This window comes from Cynara cardunculus (assembly GCF_001531365.2).
Source record: "Cynara cardunculus var. scolymus isolate 2C chromosome LG 1, CcrdV1, whole genome shotgun sequence".
In the NCBI taxonomy this organism is placed as follows: Eukaryota; Viridiplantae; Streptophyta; class Magnoliopsida; order Asterales; family Asteraceae; genus Cynara; species Cynara cardunculus.
Window position 1 is genome coordinate 18,464,258 of NC_037528.1, and position 17,599 is coordinate 18,481,856.

At 31.6% G+C, this 17,599-nt stretch overlaps 1 protein-coding gene across 1 annotated transcript; it reads left to right on the plus strand.

The window, feature by feature from the left end:
- Positions 1–9,004: 9,004 nt before the first annotated feature.
- LOC112520724 (ATP-dependent 6-phosphofructokinase 5, chloroplastic-like) lies at positions 9,005–16,994 on the plus strand. Its single transcript, XM_025129270.1, has 13 exons — positions 9,005–9,318; positions 9,778–9,868; positions 11,094–11,167; positions 13,198–13,309; positions 13,792–13,884; positions 14,740–14,841; positions 14,962–15,036; positions 15,433–15,573; positions 15,705–15,821; positions 16,011–16,115; positions 16,227–16,307; positions 16,516–16,644; positions 16,763–16,994. Exons 1-13 carry the CDS (start codon positions 9,005–9,007, stop codon positions 16,928–16,930), a joined length of 1,602 nt encoding a protein of 533 aa, XP_024985038.1. The 3' UTR covers positions 16,931–16,994.
- Positions 16,995–17,599: the final 605 nt, after the last annotated feature.

Sequence of the window (17,599 nt, forward strand, 5' to 3'; positions counted from 1 at the left end):
ATTTTAATATTTATCGGTTGATTATGGACGGCTAATAGATTTTTTTTTAATTATTTATTCATATAGTCATCTGTGATCTGTTAAATATAGCCTTGATTAATTTGTTAAAAACACGTAACAAAATTGTTCGATTTAAAGTCGTTATGCTGCCAAAAAATGTCCACAGTTAACTAACCCATGCAGTTTGTTTAGCAATAATTTTTGTTCATATCCTTTCGGTTAGTGACTACCTTTTTGGTCACCAGAAACCATTAAAGGTCAGTGACCACATATTTTATCTCTAATGGACGTTAACACCAACTAACATATCCGTTATCTTGAACTCAACTACTGACCTACTTTGTGGTGGTCACTAACTTTGGTCACTAATATGAGAAATTAGGAACGACTTTCACTGGTTTAGTGACGACATTTAGTGACTAGGTTATTCGTCATAACCACAGTGACCACTCTAGTTTTGTCACTAATTTGTGACCATTTCTGAATTTGGTCACTAATGTAAATTAGTGACAGACCTTTAGTAACGAAAAGTGATCACCCGAATTTTGGTTTAAAGGGCCTTAATGACCGGTTTTTATATTGGTAGTGAACAAAAATATTTTGTCATTAAAGAGGATTTTTCATGTAGTGTATGGTTTGTATTTGATTTGTCTCGTATATATAGGGACCTTCTTTTAGGAGCCGTACAATTTATGAGATCCAATATAAATCACACAAATCATATTAAATTAAAGGTTAAATTGAGAAATCAGTAATTTTCGTAAATTTGAATTAAAATTTTAAGTAAAGATTATTATTGTAGATAGTTTTTTCATGCCTTGTCTTAAAAGGGGAATATGTCAATTGGGAAAGTGCATTAAAAGCCTGATCACAGTTTTTTATTACCAATAAGAGTAATTTTTATTATCTTAATTCTTTCCAATAGATTTGCATTAAAAAAATAATAATAATAAGGACAGGTGTTGAGCCACGATTGGAGCAAAAGCTTCTTTTGTCGTTTACCGTCGGCGGATTCTCTGCAACAAGATCGATCGTCAAAAATGATAAAATAATATAATTAAGTTAATATTTTTTTATTTAAAACTTACTTTAAATGGTGATTTCATGGTTTTTCTTCATCACTCCCCCTCATTATTTGTCTATTTGTTACACAAATCCTCCAATCTCATCAACAACTGATGTTATAAAATACTGTACTTACATATATATATATATATATATATATGTATTTTGCATATATAGAGAGAGAAGGGGCATATAGATACATACATATATGCATATAGGTGTGAAGGGCAAGAATGATGGATATGAAGATATATATTGACAAGTATATTCAACTTCAGTTGAAGATTGAAGGATGCTTCTTGAAATGGTATGTAGATGATATTTATATTTAGGTACGTTAACTTCTTATGAAATAAGTAATTACGAAGAGCACTTTCTTTGTAATATTAAATCATCATATGTCAGACCGACAGCGATAATTGCGTAGATATTAGCTTAAATCATAAGTAATGACAGGGTGTTATAACTACAATTAATATTATCATATGTCAGATGTCATAATGGTAAACGACATCAATTAACTAAAATATAGATGTAGATTCGTTAGATGTTATATATGTTTACTTATACGAACTTGTCTCTTAATCTTGAACCCCATGAGATAAGAAAGTTGTTTGTCCCACCAATAATTGTTTATTCGTGTAAATATGTGTGATTGTCTTTTGCTTGTATGTGACGGAATAATTACGTTGGAAACGATATTTATTGTTAAAAGTTTACCTAAAAAGCTTCAAGAAAACTTCTTTAACATTAGCTTTCTACATGTTATTTGGTTCATCGGCTTTTAAGTTGTTATCTAAAATGTGGATGTGAAAGAAAAATGTAACAGTTTCTTTGGCATAGGTTTTTGGAGTGGTCTTAAATTAATACATTATTACAGTGAATTCAAGCTACACAATCATCAGCCAAATGAATTATAAATTTATGTTAATTGGAAAACTGTTGAATAAGCTTACAAGAATCATCTTCTAATATTTTGTGAGATTGTGCCTTAAATCCAAGCGGACAGTGCGACTTAAGTCGCGGGTTCAACTTAATGGTAACAATACTTTTCTTGGGATGAGACAATAATGTGACGTATGCGACCTGGGCTCACGTGGTTTGGTCATTACGACTTGGAGATGTTACTTGGCCAAATCACATGTGTTATTCTAAGGAACCATGCAACCTTGGGTCTTGTTAGTTGTTACAGTCTTACAGATGATCTTTTGCAGGCTTGGGATGGACACGACCCTACTCAACCAGATCTTTTTGTGCAATAGGCAATATATAACAAAATCAAAGCCTTCTTTTTGGGCTTGATAACTTTCATTTACCCATGCCTAATTGCCTATAAATAGATTGGGCTTGTCATGGGCTACAAGAGCCCTTAAAAAGCTATATTAAACCTGAAGTAGGATAGAGAAAACTAATTCTAAAAACTTAGGGACCGTTTGCCAAACTTTTATCCAGTAAGCATTAATAGTAAAATTTTACATCACCGCATACTTACTGATTAAGATTTTAGTCAACAAAATAGCATCTTATGTAACAATTTACCCGGTAAGTGCTAATTGTGTTAAGAGTCGTCGCCATCACTTACCGAGTAAGACTCTCGGTCATTGCCTTGTTCTTACTGGGTAAGATTCTTGGTCCTTGTCATATTTATTCCGTAAAATAATCTGACTTGGTAAACACTTACCCGGATAAACGTTTGGTAAATGACCCCTTAATATCAAACCCAAGTCAATTTAAAAAATAATAAAGAAAATCCGTTAGAATATATCTATCCAAGTGAAACATTACATTTATCTTCTCCTTTTTCAACAAAACTGTGAATAAAGAAAGTATAATTGAACAAGAAAACACACAAGGAGATTTTTGTGCAATTTTTGTTTTCTTTTCTCATGTCCATATGCTTGTATTCTCATCACAAATCAAATTGAAAGCGTAACTTAAGGAAATCCATGTTTAAACTTGGTACCTACTTTTGGAAACGTATGTAAATATATAGATAGGAAACCAAATCTTTAACGGAGAAAACCTAGCACACCAAAACGAAACTGAAGTAAGAAGATATAGATGTCCATTCTATATATATATATATATATATATATATATATATTGCACGTGAATTGCAACTGTAACAACCAACAAATCACGTAAGATATATATATATATATATCAAGCATATCGATATTACACATTCGTCTCAAATCACAAAACTATACAGCTACCAGAAGCCTACTATAAAATTTTCGCTAACAAAGCCCTCATACAAACAAAAACTTTAAGAAAACAGTAATTACAATCGTGAATTGGCAAGTAAAAAATATGGTATTTTTGTATGATATTGTTCTTTATAACGTTCTAATATATTATTTATATTGTTTCTTGAAATGGACACAACAAGAGAAAATAAGTTCAGGTTTACATAATTCAATAAATCTTGATGTAAGAAGAGATAAATGATTTTTTTTATCTATTCTCACCAATAATATTGAGTTATTATTATTATATATAAATATTTCTATTAAATGTATTGAGATGATAAAAATTAGAGAATATTTGAATAATATAATTAATAGTGAATTACGGATTTGGTCCCCATGTTTTGATATATATTTTTTCCTAACTATGATCTCTATGGTATGTTTATTGTGGATTTAGTACTTGTGATATTCAGTTTGTCTTGTTCATGGTCCATCTGACTAACGTCATTTAAATAAATTCGTTAATTCAACTAAATCAAGAGTAATTTTAGTATTTTTATCTATTTTCTATAAGAAAGTACAAACAATGTTTTTATACATACACACAAATATATATATATATATATATATATATATATATATAAGGATATCAAAATAAATATTTGTTTATACTAAAAAATTAACTGCGACTTATTTTTATCGTTTTAGTCTTTTTGTCTATTTGGATATGAAAACTTGGTTGAAGCTTATATGGGGGCTTGTTCAATTGTAAGTTACCAAGATAATTGTATGTATAAATCTTTCATTAGTTAAAATCTAAATAGTTGATTTTAAGTTTTTGGATGAAAAACAACAGGATAACTGAAAATCCTAATTTTAGGATAATTAAATTGGAGTTCATTTGTTGATGGTTTTCAGTTGGTGTTAAAATATCAATAATAAACTTTGTGTATTGCAATGGTAAAAAAAATCATCTTTAAGATAATTAATTTTTTTTAATTTAAATAAATTAAATTATAAAACTATATCTTATTTTATTCATTCTAAATAAAATAAATATGATTTAATGATTTAATATGTTTATATTAAAAAATTAATTATATGAAAACAATAAACCATATATTTTTTCACCATTGCAATACAACAATAAAATTAAATTTAATTCAATATAATTAATTTTTTAGTTTAAACAAATCAAATCATAAAACAAATTCTTATTTTATTTATTTTGATATCCTTAAAATATTAAATAAATTAAAGACTATTATACCCCTAAAAATATGTATTTTATTATAAGAAGACCAATTTGGTAATTTTACTTTCAATTTAATTACCTTAACTTTCAATCTACATAACTCCTAGAGACATTTATTATTATTATTATTTTCATATTTCCACTTTGTGAAAGAATTATTTCTTAATTATTTTCTTCCAAATTTTTATATTTTTAAAATATTTTTGTTGGGTATATTGATTGTCTTTTATTAAGTCATAAATTTCTTAGACTTTTCGGTTTTCTATTACGTCTTTTTATTCCATCTATCTATTATATCTCATTTAACGTTTTTATTCTTTTGTTTTACCGAATCCTCCATCATATTGCAAATTACACAGTCGAATATCTAATCGAATGGAAACTACATTTTTCATGGTGTATTTTATGTTTTGATGTGAATTATTTGTTGTTATTGATGTGTGTCGGGTTTCTTTTTGCAGAATTTTTTATCGTTGATATCGTTGTTCTTCCTCCATAAAATCTATGTAAGAAATGTTATATTTTGTATGATTTATGTGTGTTATATTTGTTGATTGTTGTTTTTTATTCCATGTTATTATATTTTTGTTAATTATTGTTACGTTTGTTTTTTGTGCATTATATTTTTTTTTGTAGAACTTTGTTTTTTTTTTTGAAGTATATAATATTTATATACGGCAAATGCAACAAATAAACTCATACGTCCTCCTCACCTATGGTGAGGTTTGAACCCCTGACCACCTTAGAAAGCCAAGGGCTACGATACCGCTAGGCCAAAGGCCCTTTTATTTTATTGTACATGCTCGAATGTTATTGTACATGCTCAAATGCTGTTCCTCCATAAACTTTTCTAGGCTAACAATTATTACATTTTATTTTAAGATAATTTGTGTGAGTTATATGATGTTGATGAATGTTTTTTTTCAAAAAAAAAATTCCTCGTTATTATATTTTATTCACTATGGTTCTTTATCCCTCATTTTTTTCGGAAGTTATTTATATTATGTATGTGTGTTCTTTATGTGTCTTTTTTTTGCCTAATTTTGTTTTACTAATATTGTTGTAGCTACTCAAGTTTTATTTTTTGTTTATTGACAAGTGACAACAATCAGAATCTGATCAAGTATGACCAATGTGGAGTTTTTCTATTATAAATTTCCTTCTCTATCTTTTAATTTATATAGTTTCGCAATTTGTATTTTTATCTCATTCTCTGTATTGTTGTTATTTATGAAAACCAGTATTATTAATTATTACATGTAAGTTTTTCATTTGAGTACCCCTTATATTTCAATGTATTCTTGATTTTGTTTATTTTGTAATTTTTATTCTTATCTTAATTCTCATTTTTATGTTTTTTTTTATAAAAAGTGTAACCCATAATACTAAAAGAACATTTGAGTATTGTTTATTTTGATATTATATTGTTACTCACGAATGGACAATAGATCTTAATTTTTATATTCGTTTCTTGATTACCAAAATATATGTTTTTAGTGTTTCATTTGAAAAATCAAAGTTCTACGAGAATGTAAATCGGTTAATATTCTTCGGAGTTTGTTTTTTTGACCTTCAATGATTTTGAATCATGTTCAAAATTAGATTGATTTCATTTTGTGAATTTACTTTTTTGCTTCATACAACTTAGCAGTTCCAACATTGTTTTGCTTCAATCTTTAGATTAATACCTGTAAAAATTGTACCAAAAACAACTGATTTAGAAAATGAAGCTGATGAATCACCTTTACACATGAAAAGTGAAAAAACTAAAGGTGATTGACAATTTATGTAATCTTGTTCATGCGGCACATGCATCAATGCAAATTTTGATCTAAACTGCTAAAAAGGTAAAAATCAATTAACTATTGATGAAGGAGAATAAAATATTGGAAACAAAGAAATGAGTAAGTAAACAAAAAAAAGGAGATAGATTCTTGATAATAATAAAAAAAAAAGATCAAAGACTTCTATCTCATGGAATTAGTCGACTTGCATATCATGTGATAAATAGAAATCCCTTTGTGGCCACGAAGATTCAAATGCAGTGACTCCGGGATATCTGCAAAGCAGGTGATCGTCATGAGATTAGTCGACTCGCATAACGGATTGGATATCCAGGTTAATATAAAAATTGAAATACCTTATTACATTTAATCATGTATTGTCGTTTTTTAAAAGATGATTATAAATTTAAAAAAGATCATATTATTTGATTTTTAATATGAAGATTATTTAAAGTACCTATTTTAATAATAATATAAATATTTGATGATATAATTTTATTCAATAATTAGTGAAAGTGATGAGCCTTGATTATCCTGAATCTTTTACTACGTTGGTGATTGTTGATTATCAGTTTTATGTATTGATTTATTTTAAACAACGTTATTAATGTTATATATAAATATTTAAACTATGGTTATTATTAATAATTTTCATAACTCTATTGATTAAATATGCTCAAAACCAATCTTATCTAAAATAAATTGTTGTATATGGACTTGCAACATATTCCATATTTATAAAAATAGTCAATAATTTTTTCTTGCATTTTTTGTCAACATAAAATTTGATCATCGCGCAACGCTCGATGTCAAACACTGGTATATTAGAAAAACAAAAGTAAGAGGATTAAGACCAAATTTATGAGTTATGTTATAATAGAAATTATGTTGATTTATGAGAGTTTCATACTCCAATATCTGTATACTATTAGTGTCAGGCAAAATAGAAAAATGAATAAAGAATAAAAAAGATCTAAATCCAGAGTAATCTCTAAAACTCTATATAGGATGGGAAATTAGTGTTTTAATTCTTTTTTCTGACACATAAAAGGTACTGGAAATTAATGAGAGAAATAATATTTTATTAAATGTATGAAATATTTTAATAATAGAGTTATTAAATAATTTAGATGTATTCTTTTAAATATTTGAATTCTGATAATTTGTTCTATAAAAAATTAGCATAGCTCTTGTAGATGTTTTAGAAGAGTCCAATGATGTTTGATTTAAACTACAAGGGTGATGTTTGATTGGTTTGTTCTTGACTTCAAAAATAAAAATTGCCTAAAGATCTCAAGTTCAAATCCAATAAGGAATAGAAATCCCCTTGCGACTATGAAGGTATAAATGGGATTATCGGCTCGCGTAACGGGTTAGATATCTAAGTTAATAAAAAAAAAGTATTTAATCTAAACGTTTATACTGTCTCACCCATATTTGATATTCTTTATAAATTTGGTTTCAAAATCGAGTGAGGGAGGGCATAAGATTTCGCTTCACTTGTGATAATTTTCCTTCTGTTTTCTATCCTTCTCTCCTAAAAAAAAGTTCGAGAACACGAGTTTTTTTATTTTCTTCTTCATCCCCTTTTTTTCTTTTCTTCATAAAAAAAGATATCGAGAACACTGCATAGAAGCATTTACAACAGATTCTCTAAAATATAAAAAAATCGGGATTTTGAAGATTTTAGATATACTTTTTGTTTTAAAAGATTCTCCAAATTTGAAAAACTTCTAAAAAGTGATTACAATGAAAGAGAAATATATTTTTTTTTAAATATATTATGACGATAAAACAAAACTTAGAAATTCAATTTTTAGAAAAAGAAATAATGTTTTATCAATATTTTAATCTTTAAAATAAAAAATTTACAAGAATAAAAAAATATTTTTTAAGATTTTGATACATTCTTCATTTTAAAAAACTAAAAGGGTACTCACACAATGCAGCGAGACACATCTCGATTTTAATGTTTTCATTTTTTTTGTCTCAGTCGATGTTATAATACAGTTTTATGTGGTTTTGAGTAGACGATAATGTTTTTAAGTTTTGGAAAAAATATAAATACGAAAATATCATAAAAATAAAAAAAATATATTAATATTAGTACGAAACTAAATTTTTAAAATTTCTTCTTTTTTATGTATTTCTTTATATTATTTTTGGTTTAAAATATATTTTTTATAATGATAATGATTAAGTATTTTGTTGTAACTCAATAATTATCTTAATTATATGTTATATTTTTTATATTTAAAATGAGATATTTATTCTCTATTTGATTATATTTATCTGTAGTTAGTTACACAAATTCAAATATGAAGCTTTAATAAGTTATACTTACGCACAATTTATTTATAATCTTGAATTTTAAGTAATATAAATCAATAAACAATACTTTATATATAAAAATAATTTTTAAGAGTTTTTGTTAAATAGTATATTATATAATATAGTACAGATACATTGTAAACGCTTTAATCACAAGTACTTTTTAATTGTTTAAAAATCAAAATAGAAATCTAATTTTCCATGTCATGACATCAGCTGCTGCCGTACTAACAAAAAAAACAGAAGGGACTCCTTTTCAGTTTCAGCGATACGCTTCGCTCTACTTCTTTGTCTTCTTCTCTCTCTAACTCTTCGCCCAAAACTCATTTTCCTTGTGATCACCAAAACGAACTCCCATTTTCTCCGATTACTGAATAATGGGATCACTTTCTCCGGCGATCCACCCCAGCCTGACTCTTCAGGCCAACGGTTATCATCTGGTTTCGTTCCCTGGCGTGTTCCGGTCGGTTCTCTCTAGTCGGCGTACAAGACCTGACATGACTGCAGTTTGCGAAAGGGGTCGTTGTGTAGTGTACGCCGAGAAGAAGTCAAATGAGGCTATCGATTACTGCGATCCCGAGTGGAAGTCTAAGTTCAAAAAAGACTTCGAGAAGCGATTCAACATTCCTCACATTAGTGATTTCTTCCCTGACGCTGTTTCGTATCCCTCTACTTTCTGTCTCAGTATGAGGTACCGAAAGCATAATTACTTTTTTTCCCTTCTTGAAACTCTATTATTGGTTTAATTGAATTTTTTGACGTGATTAAGTACCAATTTTACTGTTATATTCGGCTCCATGATATAAAAAATGTGGAAATTTCTCTGGTTACTGTTTCAGCTACTTAGGCCGGTTGAATTATGGATAAAAAATATCCCATCAACATAAACTCTTGATGAAAGTCTCTCTTTTTAAAGGCATTTATTGAAAATATCCGCAAGGAATCTAATTGTGGAGTAGTATTTTTAGTATTTCAAGGATTTACTTTCTGTACACAACCATGTATGAAATTTATATGGAGTATAAGATCAGGTTGCGGTGCCTCGTTAAACTAAGGTAGTCATGTCTAAACGCATATCTTTGCGGACAATGGTTCAAATATTAGAATTTACATGGTTTTTGGTGAGCTTGATTTTTTATTTGTGCTACAGGACTCCTGTCAATGAAGAATTTGCAGAAGGGTATCCTTCTGACGAGGAGTGGTATGGATACATTAATAATGATGATAGAGTACTACTTAAGGTATATTCAGTTACTTTCTCTTCACTGATGGTTTTGTGAGTAAGATTACGGACTGCATAGGCACACGGGATAGTATCGGTGCGAATGAGTGCCTGCCTACTCCCGTAGGCACACTGGATAGAATGGTTTTGTCTTCTCATTAGTTTGTTCGGTACTGTGAATCTGTGATACCCTATACGATCTGTGTGAAGCTTCTTCAAATTTTTGAAGTTTGTGTTTAGATATAATTTTGACTTATGTTTTTAGACAACTTATCTTATGTTACACACATTTACTCATTGTGGGAAGAAGATGTTCTAATGTATTCTAAGTTTTACGTGAGTGATGTTACCAAATAAAAGATAAAGTAAGTTGAAAAGATCAGAAACGTCAGACTGTTCTTATAGTGGTATTCTACCATTTATTCATAGTTTCAGACTGACTATGATATTTATCATTATGGTGCATTACTGAGCTTGATCTTACTGGTGGATACCCTTTTGGCTCTGTTAAATCTGAAGTACCATTCATGTACATGGAAACTTTAGCATTGACGAAGACTCGTCTTTCAATCTTCTTTTTTCTGGAATAAGTTTATCAAAATCTGTAGTGACATAAAGTCATAGACCTCAGAACTTTTGACTGTTTCCGGTTTTCTTGCAGTCTGTCTGTTAAGGTCTCTGATGAATCACAAATGAATAAGGGTGATCCCGATGTAACAAGACTCCTCAGCTTTGCAAGCATTGAGGAGGGAGTTCTTCTTGCACAACCTCTCCCTTGCATTTTGCATTGTAATAAATGAGTACTTCACTAAATTGATTATTATGGAATGAAGGAAAATGTTGTTCCTTCTCAGTTTACAACTAGTATACCAAGCTGTAACTGGTAGTTTCTTCATCACCCAATTAGTCTTCAGCTAGTATGGTTGGACCAAGGCTGACAGCAGAGATTCCTGTCAACAGTATGACTTGGGGTGATATATAGGTCCGATCATGGAATGTGTTGCACAATAAACTGCTTCATGCATAGAACATATCCACAATTGGTTCAAGAAATGATTTGACATTACATAGAGATTGATTCTTAGGGCATTATATCAATTCCTAGAAAATAATTTGTTCTATGTCATTTTGGTGTTTAAGTGGAATGATAGGCCAGATATTTTATTCAGTTCAATATAAGCTATAAGCCATTTTATTGGAAAATAAAATGCCATGAAATGACAAATTTCTATGACATATTACAGGTTATCCGTTATTTCTCCCCTTCATCTGCTGGCGCTGAATGTATTGATCCTGATTGTACGTGGGTGGAGCAATGGTAAGAATTGAAAAAAGAACCTTTCTAATGCTAGATGTGAAATGGAAGCATCTGCATGTAGATCAATGAACTCACATGACAAGAAATTTCAATACGAGCTTAGTATTTTTCTGGTGATTTTTCAACCTTGCTTTGCAGATGAAAGAAGGTTTGGTACAATCGTTTAACCTGTATATTCTGCTAAAAAACCATTTAACTGTTGCATCTATGTAAGGAACAAATCTTCATATTTTGCGCTAAGTTAGTAAACACTAAACACATATGGTCTACTTCCACCACATGTTGCCAGTCTGCTCGCTCTCTTTTTATATTCTACCACCAGTCTGTTCCCCTGCTCAGCTAGTTCCTACCTCTGTTCTGCTGCCACTTCGCTGACAAACTTGCTGCTGCTGGTTTTCTTCAGTAGGGTCATCACTCATCAGAACCCTTTCTGCTACTTATAGAATTTGTTCAGTTCTCCTGTTGTTATTTGTTCTCGTCTTGTAAACTCCTGGTGGGCTCTCAAATCAGATCAACCACTAAGGAAGACGCAAACTGTAATCAGCATGAGTGGCAAGTTATTCTCAATCCATAAGCCAATCCTCTACATTATGCACATGACCTCAGTATATGTCTTCAAACTCTCAAAACTTTACAATATCAAAATGGGTGATATTTCTTGAATATATTAAAGTTTTTATTCAGTTCATGTGAACTCTACTTGGTCAAAATCGCTATCTAATGTTGTCCTTGGACCAAATACCAACGAATTACTATCATATGATCCCAGATGTAGAAACTAGAAAAAGTGATAACTGTCTGTCAAACCACCGAGAACATTTTATAATGTACTAGCTGTTGTTTTAACATCAGTTAAATGCGATCAAATGTGGGAAATGTTAGATGTAGGTTAGGTTTGTTTTCAGCAATAAATTGTCCTAGTCCTGTGCAAGTATAATTATTAAGAACGATTTACTGAAGCAGAATAGGAAAGGAATTTTTTCCTTCTTTTATTTTGTTTTTGTTTCTCACTTCTTTTTAGCCAAATTTGAAATGATTTGCATTGGATGTATAAAATACTGGGAACCTAGAGTTCTCAAAGTTATATTTCTAAAAGTATACTTTTGCATATGCCCACAACAGAGTTCTGCTTATTTCATCATTTGTGATTTTTACTGCTGAAATTAAATTGGGATTCTTCTTTATTTGAGACCGCCTTTGCTTAAATACTATGCGTCATTAGCATAAAATTTTTTGTGCAAGAATATATATTTGGCTGGAAGTGTAAATGGTGGTGAAAAAATATATGTGATTTGTTCTCTCCTTATCTTGAAGGATGAAAAGACACAATCATCTGCCACTTGGAGGCATGTAAAGCTCCTAATTAGTGTCACCTTTAACTTCTCTTTTCTGATTAACCTGGATATCCAACCCGCTATGCGAGCCGACTAATCCCAGGGCGACCACCTGCTTTGCAGATAGTCCGGAGTCACCGTATTTGAACATCCGTGGCCACAAGGGGATTTTTATTCCTCATTGGATTTGAACCTGGGACCTCCAGGTATTTTTGACCTTTGGAGCCAAGCTCAAACCAATCAGGCACCACCCTTGTGGTTGTCACCTTTAACTTTTACATCACCCTAGATTTGTCATCACTTCTTTTTGTCATCCTGATCAGATTTTATATTACCATATGTAATAAAAATTTGCATGCACAAGCTAAGAGATGCTGTATATGCTAAAGTTATACTTGATGCTTTTAATATTGAAAGTATAGTAACTTTTTTGCTTCTTTGTATGTTTCCTGTTTTGCATAACATTTGTACTATATGAAAATCGTAACCAATTTAATTCTACAAATGATGAACTTGAGCTCTGAAAGCGTGTAGGAAACCAAATGAGAGAGAGAGAGAAGTGTTGATATTATTGTGATTAGTTAAAAGATCAATAGCATCTATTGATAGACAAAAGAATATTAAAACGTAAGAAATATATCAAAGCTGCTGAGAGCCTGAGATGGCATATATATAACTCTAACAAACTCTTTCTAGGATTCATCGTGCAGGTCCTCGTGAGAAAATATACTTTAAACCAGAAGATGTGAAAGCTGCAATTGTAACTTGTGGGGGACTTTGTCCTGGGCTTAATGATGTCATACGACAGGTAGGTTCTGGATGCATGCAACTATCAATATTGGGTGTTCCATCAATGAAGTGAATTAGAGATATGCAACTTCCTAGGAGCTCCAACATTAACTAATTGTGGTATCTAGAAATTTTGGCTGTTGCAAAAGTAACCAAAGATTGCAATTGTTAGCATCAAAAGTGTCTCATGTGCCCATCTTCCTGGATCATCTCCCTTGCAAAAATTGTTTTAGGCATACATTTATATACCTACGGCAACTAATTATGATTGTTATTTCATGAGGAAAAAGATAAAACGGAAGTATCTGGGCTCATGGTTTAAAGGTCCCAACCAATTTGTAAAATATGTCAATATGATAAAGGTACTATTTATAAAGAAAAGCCATTCTAGTTTTCCAACAGCCAATAGGTTGTATGAAGACCTTTCTGTTATTACTACTTTTAAAGCACTTCATTATGTTTCAACTATTGATGTTTCCCTTTACCTTGGAGTGACCACAGATTGTCATCACACTTGAGATTTATGGCGTGAAAAAGATTGTTGGGATTCCTTTTGGATACCGTGGATTTGGCAAAGAAATAGCTGAAATGCCTGTGAGTTTCTTACATTTTCACTTTTGGCAATATCATCATTTATGGGAAAAGGGTTCTGTCAAATTCAAACACTTCTAAGAATATTTTTTGGTGATTAGTGTTACGAGACAACTCTTCATCAATTAACTTGACGTACTGGTTCATTGAAGCAATGCAGCGATGAACTGAATGAATGAATGGTCCAGCCAAATATTCAAAAACAAATGTTCACCTTCTAAAATGGTCCATGCATCAAAGAAGGTTGTGCGGTATACCATTTCTGTCCATAAGCCCTGGATTATTGCACTCTGCCTATTTCTTTAGGGCCTAATCGAACATAAGCTATCCAGTGAAAGTGACAGATCATTGTGTCTATTTTCTATGCATCAGATCTTTTGGTATCTAACAAGGTCACTAAGAACAGCTATAATAGTATCTAATATCAAATGATATGTTACATGGAAAATGGGAAACATTGAATGTCTTTCACCTTTTCCCTTCAGTAAGCAAGCAGAGAAAAAAATGCCCAAAGAAGGTATACCGTACACGGCCCCATCCTCGAGGGTTGGCATGGGCCAGAATTCAGACCCACCCATTCTGTGTCTCTCTTTTTGCCATATAGGAGAAACCAAAATTGACCAGTTAACTCCCAGGGATACGTATTCAAGACACTGTACCTCCTCTTATCGCAAACATATGTTATGAGTGCCATAATCAAAGAAGACAAATATTGAGCCTGTATTTTCCATCAAATTTATATCGCCAACCAAAGGGAATCATAACAAGTTGTGAGAACTTTTAATTATTAGTACTCATTTACTCCTTGCATTATGCCTCGTTTACTTTAGGTAATCGTGATTTGTCTTCCATTATTAGTTGTCTCGGGAAATTGTTCAAAATGCTCATCTTACTGGTGGAAGCTTGTTAGGAGTTTCTCGTGGAGGACCAAGTGTCCATGAAATCGTGGACAGCATGGGGGTACTTATTTGTATTTCTTTTCTGATTGGTCCATAGTTTTCTTTTTGGTTATATTTATGATTTGAACAAGGATGTGGTGGAGGTCATGTTGATATAGGGGTGGTTGTAAACTGGTAACAGGATAGAAACATCAACATGCTTTTTGTGCTTGGCGGAAATGGAACACATGCAGGCGCTAATGCAATACACAAAGAGGTTGGCATATATTTCTTTTGTCGTACTGTAGGACTTGTGTAGATTTCTGTAACCATCTAAACATCATGTTCCTTCTTGTTCATATATATTGTTTGATAGATGGTATTTGTCCAACATGATAAATTTAACTTTTGGGATTCTATTTATATCCAAAAATAGAGCTATGATGCATCTTATTCATGATCCCTCCAACCCCAAAAAAGAACATAAAAGGAAGAGAAATAAATTTCCAAGCATAGAGATGAGTTAAAAAATTATGTCATTAAAACTGATTCTGTATACCATATAAGCTTATTTTCCCTGTGATAAAACTTGCTCAACTGGGAAGGATTTATCATGTAGTAGAACAACTTGCTCGTTCCTGAATTCTTAACCGCTTAATTGTATTTGTGTTAGTGCATAAAAAGAGGGTTAAAGGTAGCTGTAGTTGGTGTTCCCAAAACTATAGACAATGATATTCTGCTCATGGATAAGACATTTGGTTTTGATACTGCTGTCGAGGAAGCACAAAGAGCGATAAATGCTGCATATATCGAGGTACAAACGTTTTCTCTCTCAAATTCAATTTTTACTCCTAATGTCAACATATTGTCAATTATCATTTTCCCTCATCTTCCATATACAACCCTCCTTGTGTGTACAACAGTAACAACTCATTCTTTTTGCAGGCACATAGTGCTTATCGTGGTATTGGAATTGTAAAGTTGATGGGGCGGAGTAGTGGTTTTATAGCCATGCATGCGGCCCTTGCTAGTGGTCAGATTGATTTATGTTTGATACCGGAGGTATTTATCTGTATACTGCTATTAGCTAGAATTGAACCATTTCTCCTCGTTGGAACCTCCCTTCTCAAGGGTTCTTTTTCACAATAATAATCTAATGGAGTTTCGCATATTTTCACATATACTTGCTACAAGAAGTGGTGAAACTGATCCTATTCTTGTAACTGATACCTACTCGTGTTTTAATTGAAGGTACCCTTTGAGTTGCATGGACCTCATGGTGTCTTAAGTCATCTCAAGTATCTACTCGAAACAAAGGGATCAGCCGTCATCTGTGTAGCCGAAGGAGCTGGGCAGGTTAGTCAAACTGTGTTCTTTCCCTTTGTTATTTAAAAGGGTTTTTTTCCTGCCTGTTTTCAAGTATATCCACCGAGAGCTTATAGTATTATTTTCTGTTCTTGGATGCAGAACTTTTTAGAGAAAACGAATGCTAAAGATGCATCTGGGAATGTTGTACTAGGAGATATCGGGGTACATATACAACAGGAGGTTAGTGAAAGCAGCATATGAACTTTGTGATTTCTGATTAGTCCACACGAGTTCTCAGCCACACCAATCCAAATGTTTTTTTTGGATCAAGTACATAGCTCTATTGTCGAACCAGAAGTCCACGATGACTTTTTGATTTTGATTAAACTGTAATTACCTTAGGAATATATTTTCTGTCAGTCGGATCTGACACAAAATACTCTATCAGGTGAAAAAATATTTCAAGGATATGGGCGATCCAGCTGATGTAAAATACATTGATCCTACATATATGATTCGTGCATGCCGAGCAAATGCATCAGATGGAATTCTGTGCACGGTACTGGGTCAAAATGCTGTAAGTTTATCATACATACATATATATTGTTACCACTTATGATTGACTTTAGCAATTGCAATCAGTTTTATGATGATTCTTGAGAAACAGTGATTTAGTTTGATGTTGGTTTTGACAGGTCCATGGTGCATTTGCGGGATACAGTGGGATCACGGTCGGCATATGCAACACTCACTATGTCTACATACCGATCACTGAGGTGATCTCTTACCCTAAAATCGTGGACCAGAACAGCCGTATGTGGCATCGTTGCTTGACGTCTACAGGCCAGCCTGACTTTCTCTAATCTTACAAACCATTTTAAGCTATGTACTTAATTCACAGTAACTTAGATGAAAGAAGTGATGCCAGTTTTAAGCAAATTGTGGTTATTTGAGGAAAATAATAGAGGATACAATTGGTTTGTCCCAAATTCATTCAAATGTACAGCTTAGCATCTGATTTTGGAATAATTTCTTAGAGAAGAGACACCATCTCCAAGTGTTTTTTGGTTGGTTATATTTATCTGTCACAAGCTAAGCAAGTGATTAATTTGGATAGTTATCTATTACCTTTTAATTCTTGTTAAGGATATTTTGGTCTTTTTCACTATCAAATAATGTTGGAAGTATCTTATTAAAACCGTTACCGTAAATAAATCAATGATTTTTTAGGAAATCCGTTGGAGTATGCACAATGATTTTTCAGCTCTTAATTATCACTTATATCTAATTCGTTCAGACATTTTGTAATTTAGACTGTTTGTTTTTTATTATTTTCAGAGCCTCTTATCACTTAATAGGGTCTGTATAAATAAAAGGACAACTAATATCTTAATTCCTCTTATTTACCCTTTTTTATTCTCTTTGGCTATTGCTTCTTCTCCACCAAAGACGTCATCGTCCTTTCATCACTCATGTGAAATGCGCCCCCCCCCACCTTCTCTCTCTCTCTCTCTCTCTCTCTCTTTATATAT

Excerpts from the sequence above, each read along its gene's own strand:
- LOC112520724 (XM_025129270.1), top strand. The coding sequence starts at position 9,005 with ATGGGATCACTTTCTCCGGCGATCCACCCCAGCCTGACTCTTCAGGCC. Across the intron at positions 14,842-14,961 it reads AAATCGTGGACAGCATGGGG|GATAGAAACATCAACATGCT; the intron begins GTACTTATTTGT and ends AACTGGTAACAG. Across the intron at positions 16,116-16,226 it reads TAGCCGAAGGAGCTGGGCAG|AACTTTTTAGAGAAAACGAA; the intron begins GTTAGTCAAACT and ends TCTTGGATGCAG.